At 34.8% G+C, this 23,475-nt stretch overlaps 1 protein-coding gene across 38 annotated transcripts in view; it reads right to left on the bottom strand.

Moving 5' to 3' along the window:
- Window positions 1-23,475, bottom strand: part of cacna1ab (calcium voltage-gated channel subunit alpha1 Ab) — a 278,990-nt gene that overhangs the window by 10,460 nt on the left and 245,055 nt on the right. For 10 of the 38 annotated variants that reach the window (XM_087272727.1, XM_087272736.1, XM_087272741.1 and 7 more), the window contains exons 23-24: window positions 17,666-17,748; window positions 12,746-12,887 (exon numbers count right to left, since the gene is read on the bottom strand). In XM_087272727.1, coding sequence (XP_087128853.1) covers window positions 12,746-12,887; window positions 17,666-17,748 — 225 coding nt within the window. Of the gene's footprint in view, window positions 1-2,199; window positions 2,218-7,460; window positions 7,581-12,745; window positions 12,888-17,665; window positions 17,773-23,475 lie in introns of all 38 variants that reach the window. The other 28 variants (NM_001328708.1, XM_087272725.1, XM_087272734.1 and 25 more) reach the window with 4 other exon arrangements.

Below are 23,475 nucleotides of genomic sequence, written 5' to 3'. Positions count from 1 at the left end.
ACAGAGAGAGAAAGAGAAAGAGAGACGGGGAAGATAAAGGATAGAAAATGGCACAAAGAAAGAACAAAGGAAGAAAAAGGGGATGGAAAATTCATTGGGAAACAAAGGAGAAATTCAATGTAGAATGTGATGGAATGGACAAGAAAGATCATTGATGACAGATGAGACAGTTGTGGTAAATGCAATGCAGAAATGTTTGCCAGAGGAAGTCCATGAAAACAGACCAAAAGAGGGAGAGAACAAGGCAAACAAAAGATAATAAATAGGGAAATGGTAAAAATGAGAAAGGAGGATATTGATGGAAAAATGAAATGAAATGGATAGATAGGTGTGACACAAAAATGTCCATGTAATAGAAATGATTAATAAGAGGCCAAAAACAAATGATGCAATAAAAACAAAATGGAGAAAAAAAGAAAAAGAAAATGAGAATAAAGAGGAAAAGGAAGGAAATTGGAGAAAGGAAAATAAAAAATACAAAGGAAGTGATCAGAAAAGAGACCAAAACAAATGGAGAAAAAGGAAAAAATAGGAAAACAGAAAGAAACAAGCAAAATGGAATAAACAGGAAATGGAATGAAATTGGAATGAAAAATTAAATGAAAATGAAGAGAAAAGAGACCAAAACAAATTAAAAACCATGAAGGGAAAACATTGAGAGAAACAACAACAAAAAGTGCATAAAAATAAGAAATTTATTTAAAAAGAAATATAAAAAAAGAAAATAGAAGAAATGAAAAGAGAATTAGTAAGCCACAATGCATTATGGACAACACATGAACACCAAAAAAGTGACAAAAGAAAGGCAAAGGAAAGATAATCAATAGGGAAATAGAGAAAATGGGAAAGAACAGAAAGAAAACCAAAAACCGAAATAGGAAATAAAAGAATAAATTGGTTAAAGAAAATATGGAAGGATGCAATAAAAAACAAAAAGGGGGGATTAAGATAAAGGAAATAAAAGCAAAGGAAAGATCAATAGGGAAAAAAATAAAATGGGAAATAACCAAAAAATGTAAGAAGAAATGGAACAAAATGGATAGACAGGTGTATCACAAATAGCAAGTTCATGAGATAGATAGAAACATAAAGGAATGACCAAAACAAAGGATACGATAAAAAAACATAAGTTAGAAAGATCAGAAACAAATAAAACAGCCAAATGAAAAAGGATTAAAGAGGAAATGGATGGGAAAAAATCAAGGACAAGGAATACAAAATAAGAAAGAGACCAAAACAAAGGACGCAATAAAAACAAAATGCAGAAAAAGGAAAAAGTTGGCAAACAAAAATAAACAAACAAAATGGGAATAAAGAGGAAATGGAAGTACATTAAATTAAAGAAATGAAAAAATAAAAAGGAAGTGAACAGGAAAAAAGACCAAAACAAATGAATAACCATAAAGGGAAAAAATTTAAAACAAAACCAAGTGCAGAAAAATAGGACAATTATTAAGAAGAAATAGACACAATGGGAAGGAACAAAAATAAAACCAAGAAGCGAAATAGGAAATAGAGGTAGAAATTGATTGAATAAAATATAAGTAAGTAATGGACAGACAGGTGTGCCACAAAAAGGAAATCCATGAAATAGAAAACATAAAGGAGAGACCAAAAACAAAGGAGGCAATAAAAAGAAAACAAAAGTTAAAAAGAACAGAAACAAGTAAAACAGCCAAATGAAAAAAAAAGAAATCAAAGAGGAAATGAATGGAAAATTAAAAAATCAAGGAGAAGGAATACAAAAAGGAGAGAGAATGAAACAAAGGATGCAAACGAAAAACGTTTAAAAGAGAAACAAACAAACAAAATGGGCATAAAGAGGAAATGGAAGTAAATTGAAGGAAGAAAATGAACACAAAAGAGACCCAAAAATAGTAACCATGAAGAGAAAAACAGAGAACAAAAAGATTGCAGAAAAATAGGATTTTTTTTTTTTTTTTTTTAATTGAAGGACGATAAAGAGCAATGGTAAACCACAATGCATTATGGACAATAAATAAACAAACAAAAAAAGGATTAAAGAGAGATCCAAACAAAAGAAAAAAAAGTGATCCCCATTTTATTGAGAGAGAGAGAGAGAGCACAGAAACACAGCCATCGACAGGAGTAGGGTTTGGGAGGGAGGAAAAGGAAAAGAGAAAAAGACAAAAATTGAGCGAGTGTAGAGGAAGAAAGGAAGCACACTAACACACTTACCGCAGCAGAACGCACACTCTGTTGGGGCAGAGCAGTGTTAGACAAGAGTGAGTCACAAATACAACAACCACATCTACAGTACAGCCTTACACAACGCACGCCACAAGCACACACTTCCAGTAGGCGTGCATTGTATGCACTAGACCTTCCACGCACAAGAGAACATATTGACTCTAAACACATTTTTACAACATTGTGCGGTTTCTATACACATACACACATTTTAAAACACAAGAAACACACAAGGCTTCCTCACACTTATCTGATACACACTTGGACAAAACCCAGACACATCTCCAGAGAATAGTCAACCAAGAGATCATGGAGGTTATGCAAGTATGAGTATGCGTTGCGTATTTATGCATTGTAGCATAAAACATATTGAAAGTGTAACAGCCTCTATGTGAAGTGTTTTTGTGGTTGTATTTTTAGAGAGTTGTGTGTTGTAAGAGTGTTGCTGCTTCCAGAGGTTGGTTTGTCGTTTATAAAGTGCGAGCTATTGTAAAGATTACTCCTCACAGACTTGTTTTTTTGATTCAAAATGGCGTCCAACTGACTAAGGTCTGTTTTCCCGCCTTTTTTTGCCTCAAATTCAGTTGAAAGTTCTTTGGCTGCTTTAAAGTTTGAAAATATGACTTTTATGATTTTAAAAACTGAGTTAAGAAGTGGATAAATTATCTATATAGTTGAAAGTCTATGTGAAATCAAAAATTTTTATGTTTATTTTGCTAGTTCACGTTCGTTTCATTAGGTGTACAGTTGAGACGTGGGACGAATAACCATATCCGTCCAAAAATAAAGAAAAAAAAGATAGTCACGTGACATTAACTGTATGTAGACTTTGTATACATGAACAATTTGGTGATATTTTTGCGTGATGATGAGTGCATCCCGCGGAAAAAAACGTTTATATCCACAAAGAAGAATGAAGATGTCGCTTGCTGTCATGTTCGCTTCGCATATTAAAAGGCAAATCCTTGACAAAAAAAGGAGAGTCTACATGAACAAATAAAAAAACAGAGTAAGGAAAGCTTTGAGGGATGCTGGGAAACCCTATTTGAATCAAAGAGGACAACAAAACCAGGAAAAAAAATCCACTGCAAGAGGTGTGTATAAGAACATTATATGTGATGTGATCTCTCTCTCTCTCTCTCTCTTTGAACACGCTGAGGTGCACTAAACACCACAAAAACAGTTAACCTATCAAAATAAACCATATACCATATATAATAAAGCTGTATCAATGCATATTTCAGAGTTTATTTGTTTATATTGTGTGGAGAGACCCCCTTCATGATTGCGAAGTGTTTTGGGTGTATGGCCATACACAATAAATGCGCTATATAATTACACATTACATTACATATATATTTATTTATATCATGAGATAGGGGAGCGCAAGAACAGTTTGAGGTATATACACAGGTGCACTACGCCAGCTTTTCTAAATAAATGACATTGCATTATTGGAGCTATCTAAACATGCAAGAGGTGATCAAATGTTCAGAGACTATGTGCATCATGATAAAGATTTACTTATTTATTTATTTATTGTTAGAAAGTGATTGTTATTGCCTGTACTGTAGGAAGGTCTATGTATTGTACATTGTTCATTCTGTATTTTCTGTTATTAAATAATACTAATAATAGTAATAAAAAACTTGAAAGAGTCAGCTATTGTAAAGATTACTCCTCACAGACTTTTTTTTATTATTTAAAATGGTGTCCAATTTGATTAAGGTCTATTTTCCTGCCTTTTTTGTCTTAAATTCAATTGAAAGTTTAATTATTTTTTGGGAATTTATTGTTATTGCTTGTACTGTAAGAAAGTCTATGTATTGTACATTGTTCATAATGTATTTAAAAATAAATAAATAAAAAAAACTTGAAAGAGTTAGCTAATGTAAAGATTACTCCTCACAGAGTTTTTTATTTTTATTTTTATTTAAAATGGCGTTTAATCTGACTGAGGTCTTGTTTCCCCACCTTTTTTCCTCTTGAATTCTCTTGAATAATAATAATAATAATAATAATGATAATGATAATGATAATAATAATAATAATAATAAACTTGAAAGAAATGCTTAATATTAACCTGACGTTTCTGTTACTGTTTTAAAACTAAGATAAAGGAATTAGATCTTTAGTGATTTAAAGTGATATGATGAATTGGAGTTATACAGTTATTCCACACTAACTGGACATATACCGTTCTTCCACATTTGGGAAATATAAATCACAATAACTTTTTTTAAAACTGACACTGAACAATTTTATGTTCTTAAAATTGAGAAGCTTTTGGTATCTATCTTCAATTAAAATAAAAATATATAATATAATGTTTACAATAAAAAATTTTTTTTAAATCATATTACTCAAACTTTGAAAACATGGACTTATGTGGTTCTTCGTCTCAATGCCTCAGTTATTCTGTGGAAGTTTAAAAAAGTTTGCTTTGTAATCTTCAACCTAAGTCTGACAATTTGTTTCCGTCCTCTATTGACATCAGTTTGATGGATTTAGCCATAATTTTCTTAGCCACGCCCCCTCTTATTATAAGCTTGCTATGAGGGAATAATGCACAAAAAAAAAAAGCCCCGTCCCAACTCAATATTCCGTTTCAGTTGGAGGTAAATCAACACACTGAAATAAAAGTCGCAGTGACTTCTTTTAAACTTACTACTTTATTGTATATATTTAAACTTAACATTTTTAAACGAGTTTACTCAGACTTTAAATGTTTTACTATGGTATATGCATTTTTAAATTATACTGTATTCACTGCTTCAAATCAAGCTCTGGAATCTTTAGACACACCAAGGTTTTCCTGATAGTGAGCGATAGCGTGATATGATTTAAAAACATACGCGCACTCGCACGCACGCACGCATGCAGGCACGCACACGCGCACACACACACACACACACACACACACACACACACACACACACACACACACACACACACACACACACACACACACACACACACACACACACACACACACAGCCATGCAGGTAAGGAAAGTGTGAGCCACTTATCCATGTGCCCTTTGACATGACAAACGCATGCTAACATTTCTTAAGGCAAGACACTGAAGGTGAATATGGTAAAATTTGCATAAAGAGCAAATGTTTTTTTTTTTTTTTTTTACAAGCTTTCAAAATATTTGACTGAACATTATATAAGGAGTGGTTAAAATATCTTGTTTCATTTTTATGGAACCAATTCAAATCAATTCCTTCACATTTTATAGTATCAGACATATTAAATATAAATCTAATAAATCAGATAATAAGTTTCTTACTTATTTCAGGTTAAGTATATGAAAATAAAGTTGTTTAAAAATAAAATATGCTAATCTGTCATTGTTTAATGAAATACAAATTTCTAGCATTAAAATCTAAACATTACAATAAGTCTAATTAAAATATCTTGTTTATTTTTTCTGGAATATAAGTTTCAGGTTAAGTATATAAATATGCTAAACAAATGCAAAAGAAATCAGTTTGTTTAAAAAAATGCAATCAGTCATTCTTTAATCAAATAAATAAATTTCTAATACAAGTCTAGTCAAAATATCTTGTTTATTTTGTCTGGAATAATAAAATCAAATCAATTCCTTCACATTTTATATAATCAGGTATATTACATATAAATCACATTGAATTGAATCTACATTTAATATTAGAACAATTATTTTAAATGGTAATACTTTTTCACAATTTTGCAGTTTTTACTGCCTTGGTGAGCAGAATATGCTTTTTTGCAAAACAATTAAAATTTTACTAATCTTAAAATTTGTGCAAAGATAAACAAAACTGTAATGTTTAGTTTATGTAAGAATATGGAATAAAAACACAGTCATAAAAATTTCATGCATACATTAAATCCATGCATGTATAATTCTGAAAATGAAAAAGAAAACATAATGTATTTTTAATTTTACGAGGGTACAAGTCCAACATCCAAAAATTTTGTCCCAATCCCAGTTTTACCCCTTAGGCCTTCCCCTTACTCCCACCCCTCGTTTTGCTTGTTCACGTGAAGGGGTAGGGGTGTCCCAATTCTCTTCATCTTGAAGGCATAGGGTTAAGGGGAAGGGGCTAGTCAGCCCTCAAAAGAGATTTTTCAGGACCACACTGGAAACCAAGGGGTAAGGAAATTTTCCCAGAATACACTATCTACAACGACAGCATGGCTGCACACGGAAGTCAGGAGATGCACAAATTAGCATTTTTTTGTCATTATTAACACGTTCGTGTTTTAATGTCATGTTTTAAAAAAACTCACTAAAATAAAAACTGTTAAATTTTGCTATCTATAATGCCAAATAATAACTCCTGTATAGTAGTTCCACAACATTCTGTCACTTGATGACACTCGAATACCCTGTCAGAAAAGTCTAGTGGCTGAGAATGAGCTTTTTACAGTGTCTGCTTTAATGTTTAATTGCTTTTTGTTTGTTTACAAAAATGAATATGGCCAGGGTGTAAATGCACAGTACAGTTACAAGCTTACTGCCACAATATATCGTTATGATAACATGATATATGCCTTATAATAACATGATATATAACGCAACTGGAATAACCACAGCATTCGCAATTGTCAATCTCACATGAAGCAAGAGATTGTGATGACATATGATGACGTGTGTGTTGTAGTGGAGTCCCTTTTCGTAGGGGTAAATTTTGAAGCCCTTCCCCTTCACACTCTGTTTCAAGGGCCAAGGGAAAGGGGTAGGGGACAAAAATAGAATTGGGATAGGGCCTTTACTTACACAAAATGTAGATTTTGGACTTGTACCCTTGTAAAATTATTATCTTCGTTTTTTTTTTTTACGTTTTTAGAATTACACATGCATGGATTTGATTTGATTTGATTGATGCGCAAAGTATTTATGACAGTGTTTTTATTCCATGTAAGTGAAGTAAAGATTCATTGAAGATAAAAAAAAATCTCCAGACAAAAAGCGTGACAAAAAAACCTTTAAATGTATATTTTGGATATTTTCTTTACATAATCTTTACAAAAAATGTTGTTTTAATCCTTAAAATTTCCAAATTAACAGAAAAATTGCCTTTACCCCCTGCAGTGTCTTTGCATCAATATGTTAGCATGACAGCACCAAAACCATCTGAGGTTTGGCTACCAGACTGAAGCGGTCAAAGGCTGTTAGCTGGATAACTGACCGTCAGGAATGAATGAAAACAGATAAAGATGGGAGGACAGATGGATGAGGGGATGGAGGTGCTCACTTGGTTGTCTGCAGAGAGGCGAGGCATGGAGATGGTCCGGCCATGCCCTTCCATTGGGTGATAGGGCTCAGTGTCCGAGTAACCGTCCCCAACAGGCCCAAACTCTCTCATTTCTACCGTCTGCAAAACAGAGCAACAGATGCCTGCTTCACCCGCCTACAGCTCTATCCGTCTGATACTGGACCCGTGAGGGTTTAAACCAGTAGAGGGACATGGGAAGCACAAAAGTGCGTCTGAACTAAAGATTAAGCATGTCTGAAATGGCCAATAGGCATGATTAAAATCAAATCATAAAAGAAAAAGTGCACACAAGTCTCTGGATGTTGGCCAAAAATTGGACTTTGGATAACAGATTAATGATTTGTAAAATCAGACCAGACAAAAGCTCAAAAATAACAAGCTTTAAATAAAATATAGGAGCCATATTTGAGCTTTTTGAAGATGTGATAAAATAAAAATAACTAAACAAAATTTAAATCTAAAAAGGGAAAAAGTTTCTAATTTCTGGTTAAGTTTATAAAAATGCTAATTAAATGTTTTAAAAACTGTCAGCTTGTTTAAAAATATTAAAATAAAATAAAATAAATATAAAATAATAATAAAAAACAAAATAAAATAAAAATAAATGTTCTATCAATTTAAAATGATCCAAACTGCTTTTAAATTTTTATGATTACATAACTTATTTTGTATATAAAGCTAATGGGGAAATACTATGAAAGCATTTTGGCATGTAAAATATTATGATGACGAAAGACGTTGTGGTGGGACCTAAATGCTTTCATAGGGTATTAATTAAAGGTGTTTAAAGCCGCATGATTAAACATTAAAAGATCGTGATCTCAATTCAAACCTGCACAACATGAATGTTAAATGATAAAGATTTGCATATGGTTATTAATCCTTTGAATCTCTGCATTCAAGTCTGCACTTGATCAAGAGAGATTCAGTTTTTACACATTTTCAATTAGTTACAATCAATTAAATAACATTGAAGTACTGGGAAAACAGTTTATAGTTCAGATGTAAACACTCATGTTTATGGTCAAGATTAAGGGTGCTTTCACACCTGTGAATCGATTCAGTTGTTCCGAAACAGAGATTACAATTGTTACATTGTTGCTCTTTGCTCTTGGAGCGGTTCGCTTTCACACTGCAAAGTTTCTAAACGGACCAAAAGAGCTAAAACAAGTCACGTGCAAGTAAACTCTCCTTACATTGGTCAGAGTGTAAGGGTTTATTTTGCAGCGTCCCGCTCAGCTGTCAGGAGAGGTGGTGGTTTGGTGGTGATTGACAGGGTGCGCGCGCGCGCGACATGTCTGAGGAGAGACGCGGTGGGGAGAGGTGAGAAAGGTGCGCGACGATGCCTATTTGAGGGAGGGAGACGCAAGATTACTGGGAGATCATCACTTGTTTGCGGGCATCCGGAGACTCGCGAAACTTTCCGCCCTACTCATAACTCTCTCTTCATATAGCCGTAAGCCTATTACATATGCATAAAACACTGTGATATAACCACGCTCGGATCGGATCGGTTTCTCACTGCAATCGAACCGCTCAAGGCCTCGTTTCAATCGAGCCGAGACCACCTAATTCAAGCGATTTCGGAACGATTACTTTGGCGCGGAACAGAGCGCGATTGCCCTGTTCACATATGCCAATCGAACCGCGCTAACTGGGCAAACGAGATACGTTCCGAAACAAAAGTGTAGGTGTAAAAGCACCCTAAAATCACCGTTTAAAGGAACTTTATGCTGGTGAATGTTGTAGCAAATACATTGTGTAACCAACAGGTGGCGACAAACAACCATCAAAAATGAAACACCTATAATGAAACAAAGTTTTATGTGTGAATTGTTGAATCATTAATTGATAATAAATATGATGTACAAGATGTTAGATTTCTATATTTAGCATTATCAGCAACAGTAGCAAAGATCAGTTTTCATATTGAATATTTTCTTTTTCTTTTTGTTCTTGATTTTTATTTTTTATTAAAATTACAGGTTCTAAGTTCTGTTTGTTAAAACCAATGTGTTTGCAGTAATATTTTAGTATAAATAGAAAGCAAATTGCATTTTTTCACCTTAGAATTATAAGGTTCTTCAGAACGCAGATAGAACCTTATAATTTAACGATTTGTCTTCTTCCTTTTTTGCTGATAAAAAAAAAAGGAGTGGCCCGATCTGTGACTCAAAAACCATAGTGTAATGGGAACCGAGAGATTTGTGATCCTTTACTGCTAGAATATATATATTCTGAATATATAGAATATATATATATATATTATGTCTGGTTCTTTAATCTGATTGGCTGATAGCCGTGCAATATTTCGCCAGTAACATCACACAAAGGCCTCTTCACCCTTCACCTCTGTGTATTACTCCGCCCACATACAGCCAGCAACAAACAGAGAGATGCTACAGTTTGACTAATATTACTGTTAGACAACAAAATGTATTTTTGAGGCTTTTTTAGTTAAGAATGTAGTTGTTTAGACTGCAACTTTACAGTTTATTTGTAAGAATAGTGCCTATTTTAAAATATTTACAATTTCTGAGATAGCTGGTTGGCGACGGTTGACGTTTTCTATCCTCAAGATGGCGACAAAACCGCATAATAAGCCCTTCGCTTAGAAGATATAACAGTCTGATTTCTAACTATAGCAGATTAATTCAATATTAAACTGGTAAGCAAACCTGCCAACACTTCCGTTTTTCATGGGAGTATGACGTATTTTAGACCAGTCTCCCACAACCATACCATTTTAATTTCTTCCTAAAGAAGCGGCCGCCCAAAACCCGCCATATCCTATCCCGGTTCTCAACCTCACCCCCGAACACTCTCTCCCCCCTAGTCTACTGGATTTTTAGAGACATGTTAGCAGGTACGTTTGTAGGTGATATTATAAGTCGATTTCTCTCTTTTGTATGTTGTAGTGCTGTATTTATACCGATTTGCTTTCGTTTCAGGAATGTGTGTTGTGTTGGCAGATTGAAATAAGCAAAGTCTGCACGTGTTTAGAGTTTTTTCATATGGCAAACACAACAGCATGCTGTAAGTGAATTTGTTGTTTTTTTTGGGCTCAATTATTGTGAAATCCCGATTGCAACAGAGAAAGACTGTAGACTGTAACACTGTAAGAAGATATCTCTGTAGATGTCACTTTTAGCCTTATAATCAGCAGTTGAGCAAAATCAGCAGTTTTGTCATCACTTTAGACATAGAGTCATTCAAACACTAGCTCTAAAGTAAGATTGGTGAATTAGTAACTGTTTCTGTTGTTTCGACGTCAGCTGCAGATGTAAATGAATGGTGGAAGAAAGTAGTTCCTAATAAAAAGAGGTTTTTAGACTCTCCGTGTTGTATCCTAGCACTGGTGGGATGCTAAGGCAAAGCACGCCTCCCACCAGTGCTGATATACAGCCATATCACACAGCTGAAGCTAGAATTATTAAATCCCGCTTAATTATTAGCCCCAGTTTATTTTTTCCCCTAATTTCTGTTTAACGTAGAGAAGATTTTTTCAACACATTTTTAAACATAATAGTTTTAATAACTAATTTCTAATAACTGATGTATTTTATCTTTGTCATGATGACAGTAAATAATATTTTACTAGATATTTTTCAAGATACTTCTATACAGGTTAAAGTGACATTTAAAGGCTTAACTAGGTAATTAACTAGGTAATTAGGTTAACTGGGCAGTTTAGGGTAATTAAGCAAGTTATTGTATAACAATGGTTTGTTCTTTAGACTATCGAAAAAAAATTAGCTTGAAGGGGCTAATAATTTTGACCTTAAAATAGTTTTTAAAAATTAAAAACTGCTTTTATTCTAGTCGAAATAAAACAAATAAAACTTTCTCCAGAAGAAAAAATATTATTAGACATACTGTGAAAAATTCCTTTTATGTTTATAAAGAAAAGAAAAGAAAATCTAAATCAAAATAAAATTTCTGATTTTCGATTTACCAATTCAAAATCCCAAATCAAATATCAACCAACTTCAACACAAAATCTGAAAATCTTTTAATTTCACAACTGCTATGCATCACTTCTGGTGTTTTGTTACTTCATTCATGTTTGATAAAAATAATAATAATAATAATTGTTTTAGATACAAATGATCCAAAACCATGAGAGTAAACCCACTTCAGCTATGGTCTTTGACAGTACTGGCTGGATCAGTTCAACTCCCAGCTCTCATAGGTCGAGACAAGGTGCACAGAAACTCTGTCTAATCGCCCACTACTGGTTTAAGATCTTTCCAACATGCTCTTTAAGGCTAAATCTCCTTAGCTGCACAGATCTAAAATGAAACACCAGATGACTGAGCTACAGAGAAGAGTCACACTGAAGGAGAGATGACAGTCTGCGGGGGTTTGGTACGATCCGGCAGACAGAGGAAGAAGAAACACCCCCGCCGTCTGCCAGAGGTGGAACAGTCCATAGTGAAGTTCATCAAAAACACTGATCAGACAGACAGGTGAGCGACAGACCCAGAGACAGAAAGAGTGATAATGTCAATGAGATAATGTGTGTTCAAAGGCAGCGATGGTTAGGAAGACAGTGATTGGCTTAAAGAACACGGTTCGGGGATTATTAGTGGCTGAGAGAAAAAAAGTTGCAGCTTTAAAAATAAATAAAAAGAAAAACTTCAGCTTTATACATAAATAAATAAATGAAAAGTTTAAGGAATAACAAAGGTTTAGTGAAGGTAGATTAATCTGATGCTAATCGGATACATCAAAATAATAATAATAATAATAATAATAATAATAATAATAAATAAACAAATAAATGAATAAAAAAATAAAATAAAATAAAAAAAATTTGAAAACTGCACATTTTTAAATAAAATACAGCTGAATAAAATAAAACTGCAGCTTCATACATAAATAAAATAAAAAAATTCTAGGAATATCAAAGGTTTACAGAAGGCAATGTAATCTGATGCTGATCGGATACATCTAAATAAAATTAAATAAAATAACTGCAGCTTTATAAATAAACTAAAATAAAACCTTCAACTTTATAAATAAATAAGAAAATAAAATAAAATTTCAAGGAATATCAAAGGTTTAGAGAAGGCAGATGAATCTGATGCTGATTGCATATGTCTTAAGCTGAATAAAAACTAAATAAAATATAAATGAATATTCTGGGAATATCAAAGGAGTGAAGGCAGATTCTGTGTCACAGCCTCTCTGACAGGCCTCAAACTGAACTCCAGCTAAATGTCCAGACTCAGTGTTTGGGATGTGAGGATCTCCAGCATTACCTGTGGATTGTGGCGGCTGTCATGATGGTCATCAGGATATGGTCTGTCAGGGTTCCAGTTTTCTGGAACGGACTTCTGGCACATCTCCTGGGCGCGTGACGTCACCCATGACTGGCTTTCATTCATTCCAACCTCTGGAGGCCTGAACCGGACAGAGATTTTCTGTCAGTCACACAAACTTTCAGTTTTTTTTAACATTATAAAATGACTAAAGTAGAACAGAAACACTACTGAAAATGCATATATGTACATATTGAAGAACTAGCACAAAAGCAGACTGACATATTAAAGAAGTGAAATATTTTATGAGTAGAAAGGTAGTTGAGAAAATATTAAATAATGAAAGAGCAGAAGTGTGGCCTATAAGGAGAAGAAGAAAGACAACAATTAAAGCAAAGCTAAACAGTGAAGAAAGAGACAAAGAGAGTGAATCGAAACAGGTGAATCCCAGAAAATCAGACTAGTTCAGGTGATTTTTTTATCCCAAAATCAAAAGAGAGTTTGAAATATATATACTGTATAGTTATATATAAATTCAAGTATTTTATTTGAATAACTTATTGTTATTAATTCTTTTTAAATTTTTTTCAAATTACAATTCAGATTTCAGCATTTTCTTTATAACTTTACTGCAATATAATTGTATTATTAAAATCTTTTATTTTGTAAAATGTTATTTTAGTATAAATTAGTACACAATAAAATGCAGGGTTCCACACAACTCATTCATGCTGTCCCAACACAAATTGATTAAGTTAACTTGACAAATTTAACAAATTTATGTGGATTGAACATAAAAAATTCATTTATCCCAATGAAATCTCAAGATTTGTGTTGTTTCAGCTTATTTTAAAAACAGGTAGTTTGAATAAGCAAAAGCATTATTTGTATATATATTTTGTGTATATATATATATATATATATATATATATATATATATATATATATATATATATATATATATATATATATACACAATACTGTGCAACAGTTTTAGTACATTTAAACAAAACAGATTTATGAAACAGATATATTTATTAAAATAATATTTAAACAAAAAATATTTTAAAAAAGCATAATACGATTAAATTCAAATAAAATATTGCAAAAATATTTCAACTAAATTTTTTTTCAAGTTTTTTTGCTTCTCTTGATTTTTCCTCTATTTTTAAATTAGTATTTAGTAGGGATGTAACGGTATCAGAATTTCACGGTACGGTAATACCTCGGTATGAATGTCACGGTACGGTATTTATTGAATCATTTACAGGAAAAAAAAAACTTTTGAAAATACTCCAAAAAAGTGCCAAAAGTGTCAATGACATACAAATTAGTCATCTATCTGTTAGCTTTGAAACAGGAACTTCAATTTTAATAACAAAAAATTATTAAACCATGTAAAAAAATAAAGTTTCAATTTAGTATTGTTAAACTCATCACATTTAACATTTAATCACTCACTTAGATAGAGATGGGTTTAAAGAAAAATTATCATATAATTATAATCTGGTAAAAGCTGGTATCTCTGGGTATTTACAATGTCCCCTGCAACAGAAAAAAACCCCTCTCATTTGGGACTGAGGTTTCTGGGACAGAGAGATATGACTTGGCCCATGTTGACAGCAGTGGGGTAACGTTGTGCATTGTCTTTCCCCCACTTGAGAGGACAAACCATGAGTGAGATAGAGATCTCTTTGCGGTACAAGTCAATGTCTGCATCAATCTGAACAGTGTGCTGTTTTTCTGCAGTCCCCATGACTGTTATTAGTCGTATTCCCCAACTTGCAGGCACGTGCACACATAGGGCTCAACCTGTGCAGTGCACATGCCCTTTTTAGTCTTGGATAGAAAATGCCCTTCCAAAACGATCAAAAGTGCCCCCGCGACGTGACACACCCTCCGTCCAGTCCAGCCCTTCAGTAGGCGCGCGACAACACCTCTCTTGGTATGCGCGCTCAACCCCCCCCCCTCGGCGCTTTACAATACGCGCGCCACAACACAGCTGATCAGAACGCGCGCGACAGCACCGCTATTCAGCACGCGCGCGGCGACAACACCCGCTTTAGGTTCGATCATTTCCATCTTTTTTCATCTCCGCTACTAGCAGCAAACTCCATTTCCGCATTACTGGATCTGTAGCGACAACAGACCGCAAAGGATTATGGCCACGCCGGGGCTGATGGGAAATGAAGTTTCAGCTACCTCCCGTTCGCTTCATTCGCCTGAGCAAATTTTCTCTGAAGATCTATAGTTTTACCGAGTCATGCGACTACGGTAATATCGAAAAATTTTAATATTGCGGTATTACGGTATTTACAATACCGTTACATCCCTAGTATTTAGTATTTTTCTATATCATATAAATTTAGAATTTTATAACATTAAATTTATCGCAAGTTATTTTGTTAGATTAGCTCCAGATTTGGCTACAGTACTGACTAGGGATGTAATGGTATCAGAATTTCACAGTACGGCAATGCCTCAGTATGAATGGCACGGTGCGGTATTTATTGATTCATTTACAGGTAAAATAAAACTAATGAAGAAACTCGAAAGTGCCAGAAGTGTTTATTTACCTCAGCACTGAATATATCAATGACATTCAAATTATCAAATTATCTATCTGTAAGCTTTAAAACAGCAACTTCAATTTTTCAATTTTAATAACAAAAAATAATTAAACCATGCAAAAAAAAAGTTTCAATTTAGTTTTGCTCAGAACAAATTTAAATAGCATCATACTTATTGCAGCTGAATCATGTGCTGAATGAGTATTTGAGAACACTCACCTCATTCACTCACACATTCACAATTCAGACAGAGACAGGTTTTTTTAAGGAAAATTAGCATATGAACAATCTGGTAAAAGCTGGGATCTCTGGGCATTTACAATGTCCCCTGCAACAGAAAAAAACACTCTCATTTGGAACTGAGGTTTCTGGGACAGAGAGAAATGACTTGGCCAAGGTTGACAGCAGTGGGTAAAGTTGTTCATTGTCTTTCCACCACTTTAGAGGACAAACCATGAGTGAGACAGAGATCTCTTTGCAGTACAACTCAATGTCTTCATCAATCTGAGCAGTGTGCTGTGTTCAGCGGTCTCCTTGACTGTAAGTCGTATTCCCCAACTTGTATTTCACCACAGTCTGACAGTGCCTGCATATCAGTTTTTCTTTGTCTGTCAACTTTTCTGCTTTCTCTTATCTTTTAAGAGAAAACCGAAATACTTTCACACATCCGATTAAAATCCCGCTTTTGGTTAGATCATTTCCAGCTTTTTCTCCTCCGCTACTAGCAGCACCCTCCACCCTCCGCATTACTGGATCTGTAGCAACAACAGACCAAAAAGAATGATGGCCACGGCTGAGCTGATGGGAAGTGTAGTTCCCGCTACCTCCGGTTCGCTCCATTCGCCTGAGCAAACTTTTCTCAGTAGACCTATAGTTTTATCGATTCATGCGACCACAGTAATATAAAAAAAAAATTGCTATTGCGGTACGACGGTATTTACCGTTACATCCAAAGTACTGACTAATGTAATGTACAAATATAATATTGTATAGCTTTCTATTAAAAATATGAATTTAAAAGGTAGATTTGTGAGGGGTGTACTTATATTTGCTGAGCATTGAACGTGTATATATATATATAACCTCGCTTATAATAAATAATAATTATTATTAAAGCAAGTTATACTACAATCACGTGATGTGCTCCATCGGGCATGATAATCTTAATATTATTTTGTAGTGTGTGCTGTGCCGCAGTTTTTATATCTTGCAGTGTGCGCAAGTGTAAGATTTGAGGGAATAACATCACCATGATTGTTAAAGTAATCTCAACATTATTTTTTACCCCATTGCAACTTTAAAGGCTAAAGAATGTAATTTTTATATTTGCTTAATTTTTGCAGCCTAGGGCTATACTTCTCACCATGTATTGTATCTTTTCTAAAACATACAATATAGTGTTAAAGCATGTTTAGTCCTAAGAAAACAAAAACAACCCCCAAAAATTATATTTCAAACACAACACATAAGGTACACATACAGTACTGTCCTATGTAGTATTGTGAAAAGGCAAAGCTGAAAATCTATGGATATATATATATATATATATATATATATATATATATATATATATATATATATATATATATATATATATATATATATATATATATATATATATATATTGAATATGTTGTTATACTGATAGTATAATGAATATATGTGAACATTTACCACAAAACCAGCCATAAGTGTACATTTTTGTTAATGTTTTTAAATTTGAGATTTACACAGGGTGAATACATTATTTTTCAGTTCATGTATGGTTTGTTATGATAGGAGCTAGGTTAGGGTTTGAACTATTTGATTTATTTGTTTAATACATTGGAAAGACAATGTTGAAGAGCGGCTGTTTGTCCTGAATTGAGCTGCATTTCTACCAGTGTTGTTAGCAATATTGTCTCAATTGATGGAATTGTGAATGTTGAAAAGTACAGATAGGTTTTAATCCATTATGCCATTCCTTCTGGAAAGGACTTCAGTGGTAATAGCTTTCATTTTCAGCATAAAAATGATCTGTTAATTGCAATGAAATTCTATTTGGAGAAAGAAAACAGCTGATGAAACACAGACAGTCATGAAATGGCCCTCACAGGGTCCAGACCTGAATATTACAGAGGCTATAAAGTCAATAAAATTCTGTCAATTTTGAAGAAAAAAATACTTATTGCTTTATACCTAAAACAGGCGTGAAACATTTTTAATCAATGCAAAAAATAATTCTGTAACATTTCATTTTGCTTTTGGGATGAAAGATGACCTGTATACAATATATGATTTCCTGAGACTCATTTAGACAGATTCCCGTAACAGTAAAAAAAAACATGACCTGAATGAAGATTGCACTCACAGGCTGTTAACGGGCTCCTGCGGCAGCTCGGGCAGGCCATTCAGCCCCGGTCCCCCTTCCTGGTTTGGGGACGGCTCCATGCGCTGAAACATTAATGGCGTTCGGTTCTGTGTGAGATACGAACATGGCCTGCAGCTGGGATCAGACACACTTATGGGAAATGGGGAAACACACACAAGCCACCGTGCAGCACACAGGTGGTGGGATACCAGACAGCAGAGAGGCATCATGGAAAATGGAGTCCTCCAGTGCCCTCGCCAACCTGAATGGAGTCTTCCATTGGGGCTGTGCTGTCTGGGTAGGTGCCGATGGCTCATTTCCATCCAAGCCACCGCATAATATGGGTGGTTGTAACTATTTGGGCATGCAACAGTGAAGATCTGAGGTTCATACTAGAAATACAGGTTCTGGGTGGGTGATGCTGACACTATAGGGTGTAACGGTACTTACGGTACTTATTTGTGTAGCTTGATTTTCTGTTCATTTTCTTTATTTTGGTCACGTTCCTCTGCTTTCTTGTTTAGTCAGTTGTATTTTTTATTCCAGATTAAATGAATTCTTTGTTTTTTATGTAGTAATACCAAAAACAAAGTATTGTTTTATTATTAGATGGGAAGTGTTCTCCTTAGTGTCTAGTTAAGTTATATTAATGCATCAACTGAAACAATGACTAATGCTGCGTTCACACCAGACATGGAAGAAGCGTCAAGCGAGAGTGATTTACCTGTTAAGTTGTTTACGATTTTATTTTATAAAGATAGAGATATTTATATTTACGTAAACTAGTTTTGCAATTGACGCACATATTAGGTGAATTACTCAAAAATCGAAACTTTAGCGGACATTCGCGCCACATTAACCAATCATGAGTTTTGTAGGGACGTGATTATGACGTAGCGCCTGTTGTTGGTATTCCGGGGGAAAAACCTCCTGCCGACACCGACAACAGTTCATCAAACTGGGCTCGGCTTAGTCGGAAGCACAGCTAAAAGCTTCCATCATCCAGGTATAGTTTCCTGTAGGTGTTTATGAACTCACAGAGCTGGGTGCACCCCTGAATAGGTCTCAGACACGGAAGCTCCAATGGCACAACAAAGACACAATAAAGCTAGAGTCACCGGGAAGACAGAAGCCCTGCCCATGACATGAATCTGCGTCTATTGCTCAGTGAATTTGACGAGCAAATGAAGCAAGTAAACTCAATTTAAAAAGCTCTATTTACTCGCGAATAGCACGATTTATCAGTGCGTCCCACATCTGGTGCGGAAGAAGCATCAAGCAAAAGTAATTTACATGTTAAGTCAATGCAAAGACGTGAATAGACTGCCTGCGGTGCGATATGCGCAAATGAGGTGCCGTGAATGATGCGATTTGTGCAAATAAAGCAGTACGAGTTGAGCATCTTGAGCGAAACGCTCGAGTTGAGAAATCTTTCTCTTGTAGGGGCGTGCTTATGAAGTATGTCAATTGATAGTGTCCTGGGGGGGGAATCATCCTGCCAACACCGGACAACAGTTAAAAGCTTTAGCACTGCTAAAAGCTTCCATCATTCAGCTACAGTTTCTGGAGGAGTTGGTGAACTCATATAGCTGGGTACATCTCTGAAAGGATCTAGTGGACTCCAGTGCTGTTTTTTAGCCTTCATAAAGCACATAAATACCGCCATTCTCTCAAAAAATCCATGTTAGCCATTTAGCAATGAAGCTAGAGTCATCTGGCAGACAGAAGCCCTGCCCATGACGTGAATCCGCATCTATTGTAAAGTGAATTTGACTTGCAAACGAAGCAGATTTGACACGCTAATGAAGCGAGTAAACTCAAAATGTTCACGCGTCTATTTACATGCGAATAGCGCAATTTATCCATGCATGCCGCATCTGGTGTGAACACAGCATAACAAATTGATCTGTGATTTAACAATTAGTTATTACATTTAATTAACATATGATAAATATATACACAGTAGTCAACATTCGAAGAGGATCAAAAAAGCTTTTCAAAATTGTCCCAAGACAAGAACGTCAAGATTTTCAACAGTTTTATAATAACTTTGATTAAGGTTTTTTGATTCACTTCAAATGTTGACTGATGTGTTTTTTTAATATTGAAGTTTGTAATATTGAAGTGGTTCCAACAATAGTTTTTTTGGACAGAAAAAAATTGTGTAATCTACAATAAACTGAAAGAATAGTTCCAAAAAATTGGGTATTAATATGTGTACCGTTCCACCCAGGGATGCATAATATCGACAGCCACTGCACTTCACACAGCACTCACACATCTGGACAAAAAAGACTCCTGCGTCCGTATGCTGTTCATAGACTTCAGTTCAGCATTCAACACTATCATCCCCCAACAGCTCTCTCAAAAACTGCTCCAGCTGGGGCTAAACACCTCTCTGTGTAACTGGCTGCTGGATTTTCTCACTGGAAGACCACAAGCAGTACGGGCCGGCAGTAACACATCGAGCACCATCACTTTAAACACTGGGGCCCCTCAGGGATGTGTTCTGAGCCCTATCCTCTTCACCCTGCTCACTCATGACTGTGCACCATCACACAACTCCAATCTGTTCATCAAGTTTGCGGATGACACAACTGTGGTGGGTCTCATCAACAAAAACGATGAGGAAAACTACAGAAGTGAGGTGAGCCGTCTGGCCGAGTGGTGCAGAGACAACAATCTCTTTTTGAATGTGGAGAAGACGAAAGAGATTGTTGTTGACTTCAGGAAAGAGCACACTCTCCATGCTCCCCTGACCATCAACGGTGCGACTGTGGAGCGTGTGAGCAGCACCAAGTTCCTGGGTGTACACATCACTGAGGATCTCTCCTGGACCAAAAACTCCACTGCACTGGCCAAAAAATCACAGCAGCGTCTCTACTTCCTCCGCAAACTCAAAAGAGCAAGAGCACCAGCCCCAATCATGTACACCTTCTACAGAGGCACTATTGAGAGCATCCTGACCAGCTGCATCACTGTGTGGTTTGGAACCTGCAATGCATCCTGCAGGAAAACACTTCAACGCATAGTGAGAACAGCTGAGAAGATCATTGGTGTCTCTCTCCCCTCCCTTCAGGACATTTACAGCACACGTCTTACCCGTAAAGCCCTCTGCATAACAGCAGATGCCACCCACCCAATGCACAGCTTCTTCAGTCTGCTGCCATCAGGGAGGAGACTGCGCAGTCTCCAGGCCAGGACCAACAGACTGAAAGACAGCTTCATCCATCAGGCTGTCAGGAAGCTGAACTCTCTCCCAGCTCTGCTCCCCGCTCCCTCCCCACGCACCTCCTCCCCTCGCACCTCTGGACTCTGACACACACACACACACACACACACTCATCTGCACTGGTCACTTTATGCAGACACATATACTACCTCCCAATATGTCACTGTCACTTTATCACAATGATCATGTTTACAAGTTCTTTTGCACTATACTGTTTTTTATCTGCACAACTCTGGTTTACTTTGCACTCATTGCTATATGCCCTTAATGTCACTGTATTGTTTACAATTTTTTTATTACATATGTATATTTCTTAGACTACATTTATGTGCAATGTGTATATACTGTAAATTTTCTAAATTTTCTTTTTTTCTTAAACCCTACTATTTTTTATATATATATTTTATATTAATGTTAAGCACCTTGGGTCTGAGAGTAACGCAATTTCGATTCTCTGTATGTCTTGTACATGTGGCTGAATTGACAATAAAGCTGACTTTGACTTTGACTTTGACTTTGAGTATCAGTTAAAAAAAACTAAATGCATATTTTTAATGTTATTTTAATGATTATTTATGAAATGATATATGGCTGTTTTAAAGAACAATAAAACATCAGAATTGCAATTTGCAATTAATTAAGTAAAAATTTAAATATTTAAAATAATATCAGTTTTAAAATAAAATCAGCCGCCCACTGGATTCTTTAACGTTTTATCTCTGAAAATTAGGCGCAGAAAAATCTATATCAAGATATATATTTATCAGCCTATATATTGGTTATCGGATTCTTAATATAAAGACTTATTGATTATCTGTGTTTGACTTTTGTTTATAATGAAGCTCAACAAAATTTGTGTGAAGATTTATATTTATCTGCCTTTATATTGGTTATCAGCTTTATATCAGTTATTGGTAATTGCTTTTTGTTGTTATAATCAGGCTCCAAAAATTGTAACAAGATTTATGATTATTGACCTACAATTGAATTTATTTTAAAATGAACAGTCAACATTGTTAGCCCTTCTCTGAACTGTTTTTTTTCTTCAAATATTTCCCAAATGGTGTTATCAGAGCAAGACATTTTCCACATTATTTCCTAAAATATTTTTTCTTCTGGAGAAAGTCTTATTTTGATTATTTCAGCTAGAATAAAAAGCAGTTTTTCATTATTTTAAAACCATTTAAGGTCAACATTATTAATTTTTTTCGACTGTCTGCAGACCAAACCACTGTTATACAATGACTTGCCTAATTGCCCTAATTAACCTAAACAATATAACAATTTAACAGTAGAACTAATAATTCTGACTGTATATATGTATTGTCTTTCAAATATAGAGTTATTGGTATCTGCCAAAAGTCATCTATATTGGTGAACCCCAGTTCCACCCGAATTAATCTATGAACGCTAAAAATCTCAGACCGTAGTAGCCCAAAGGTTACACCAAGAACCTCCCCTCAACATCCATTAATGAACATATCATCTAGACAAAACGGTGTCCACACGGAGGGAGAAAAGATTCCATGTTAGTGACATTGATAAATCAACCTCACCAATCAACGGATGGAGGAAGACAAAACGACACTAGTAAAAACAGATGGAATCAAAGAGGAAAGGATTAGAAAGAAGACAGTAAAAATGCAAACAAGTTGAGACAGACAGACAGACAGACAGACAGGCATATAGAGACACCAAGGATGAATATATAGAGGTTGAGAGGACGGTTTTGATGTACAGTGGAGTCAAATGAAATACGACAGGTAAAGAGACAGACAGGTGAGGCAAGACAATATTTAGACCATTCCCTGATTCCGGCAGAGTGTCCATGCTCTGTGGAGCTGATATGGAAGATTTATGTATAACTGTGGAAAATGTATAGGCAGAAACAATGGACACTGTGCCTTTACTTGATGGGAGGATTTCCAGGGAAGAGGACAAGGGATGATACTTATAAAAGGCCATGTTGTATCATTCATCATTGCATCACACCTGCATCACAGTTACTGCACGTGTTTAAAAGCATGCTCTAAGGCTGTGAATTTAAAACTAGTTTCCAGTATTGTTTTCATGCTATTGCAGTAGTAAAATACAAGTTTGTTTGCATGTGCATCTTATAATCATCTTTAGTGCTCTATGTGGCAGGTGACATAAAATATTGTTTTAAAAGTTTGATGTCAGCAAGATATATACATATATATTTTGAATAAATTAATACTTTTATTCTGCAAGGATGCAATCAGAAGTGACAATGAATACATTTAAAATAATACAAAAAGGGACAGATTTTAAATGTTAAATAATGTTAAACAATAATAATAATAATATTAATAATAATACAATAATGTTACAAAAAAAGGGATTGATTTTAACGAAATGTTAAATAATGTTAAATAATAAAAAAATATTAATAATAATAATGTTATGTTTAAAAATTAATAATGCTAATTATTCTTATTTTCTTTTTAAATTGTTTGTCATTCAAGAATCCCTAAAATATGCTAATATATAGACAACACTTATTTTAATACTTGAAGGATCATGTGACATTTAAAAAGACGAGTAATCAAGCTGAAAA

Source organism: Danio rerio, chromosome 11 (assembly GCF_052040795.2).
Source record: "Danio rerio strain M-AB ecotype USA chromosome 11, GRCz13ab, whole genome shotgun sequence".
NCBI classification, from domain to species: Eukaryota; Metazoa; Chordata; class Actinopteri; order Cypriniformes; family Danionidae; genus Danio; species Danio rerio.
The sequence above is the reverse complement of the archived record's forward strand: the minus strand, read 5'-3'. Positions and strand labels throughout refer to the sequence as shown.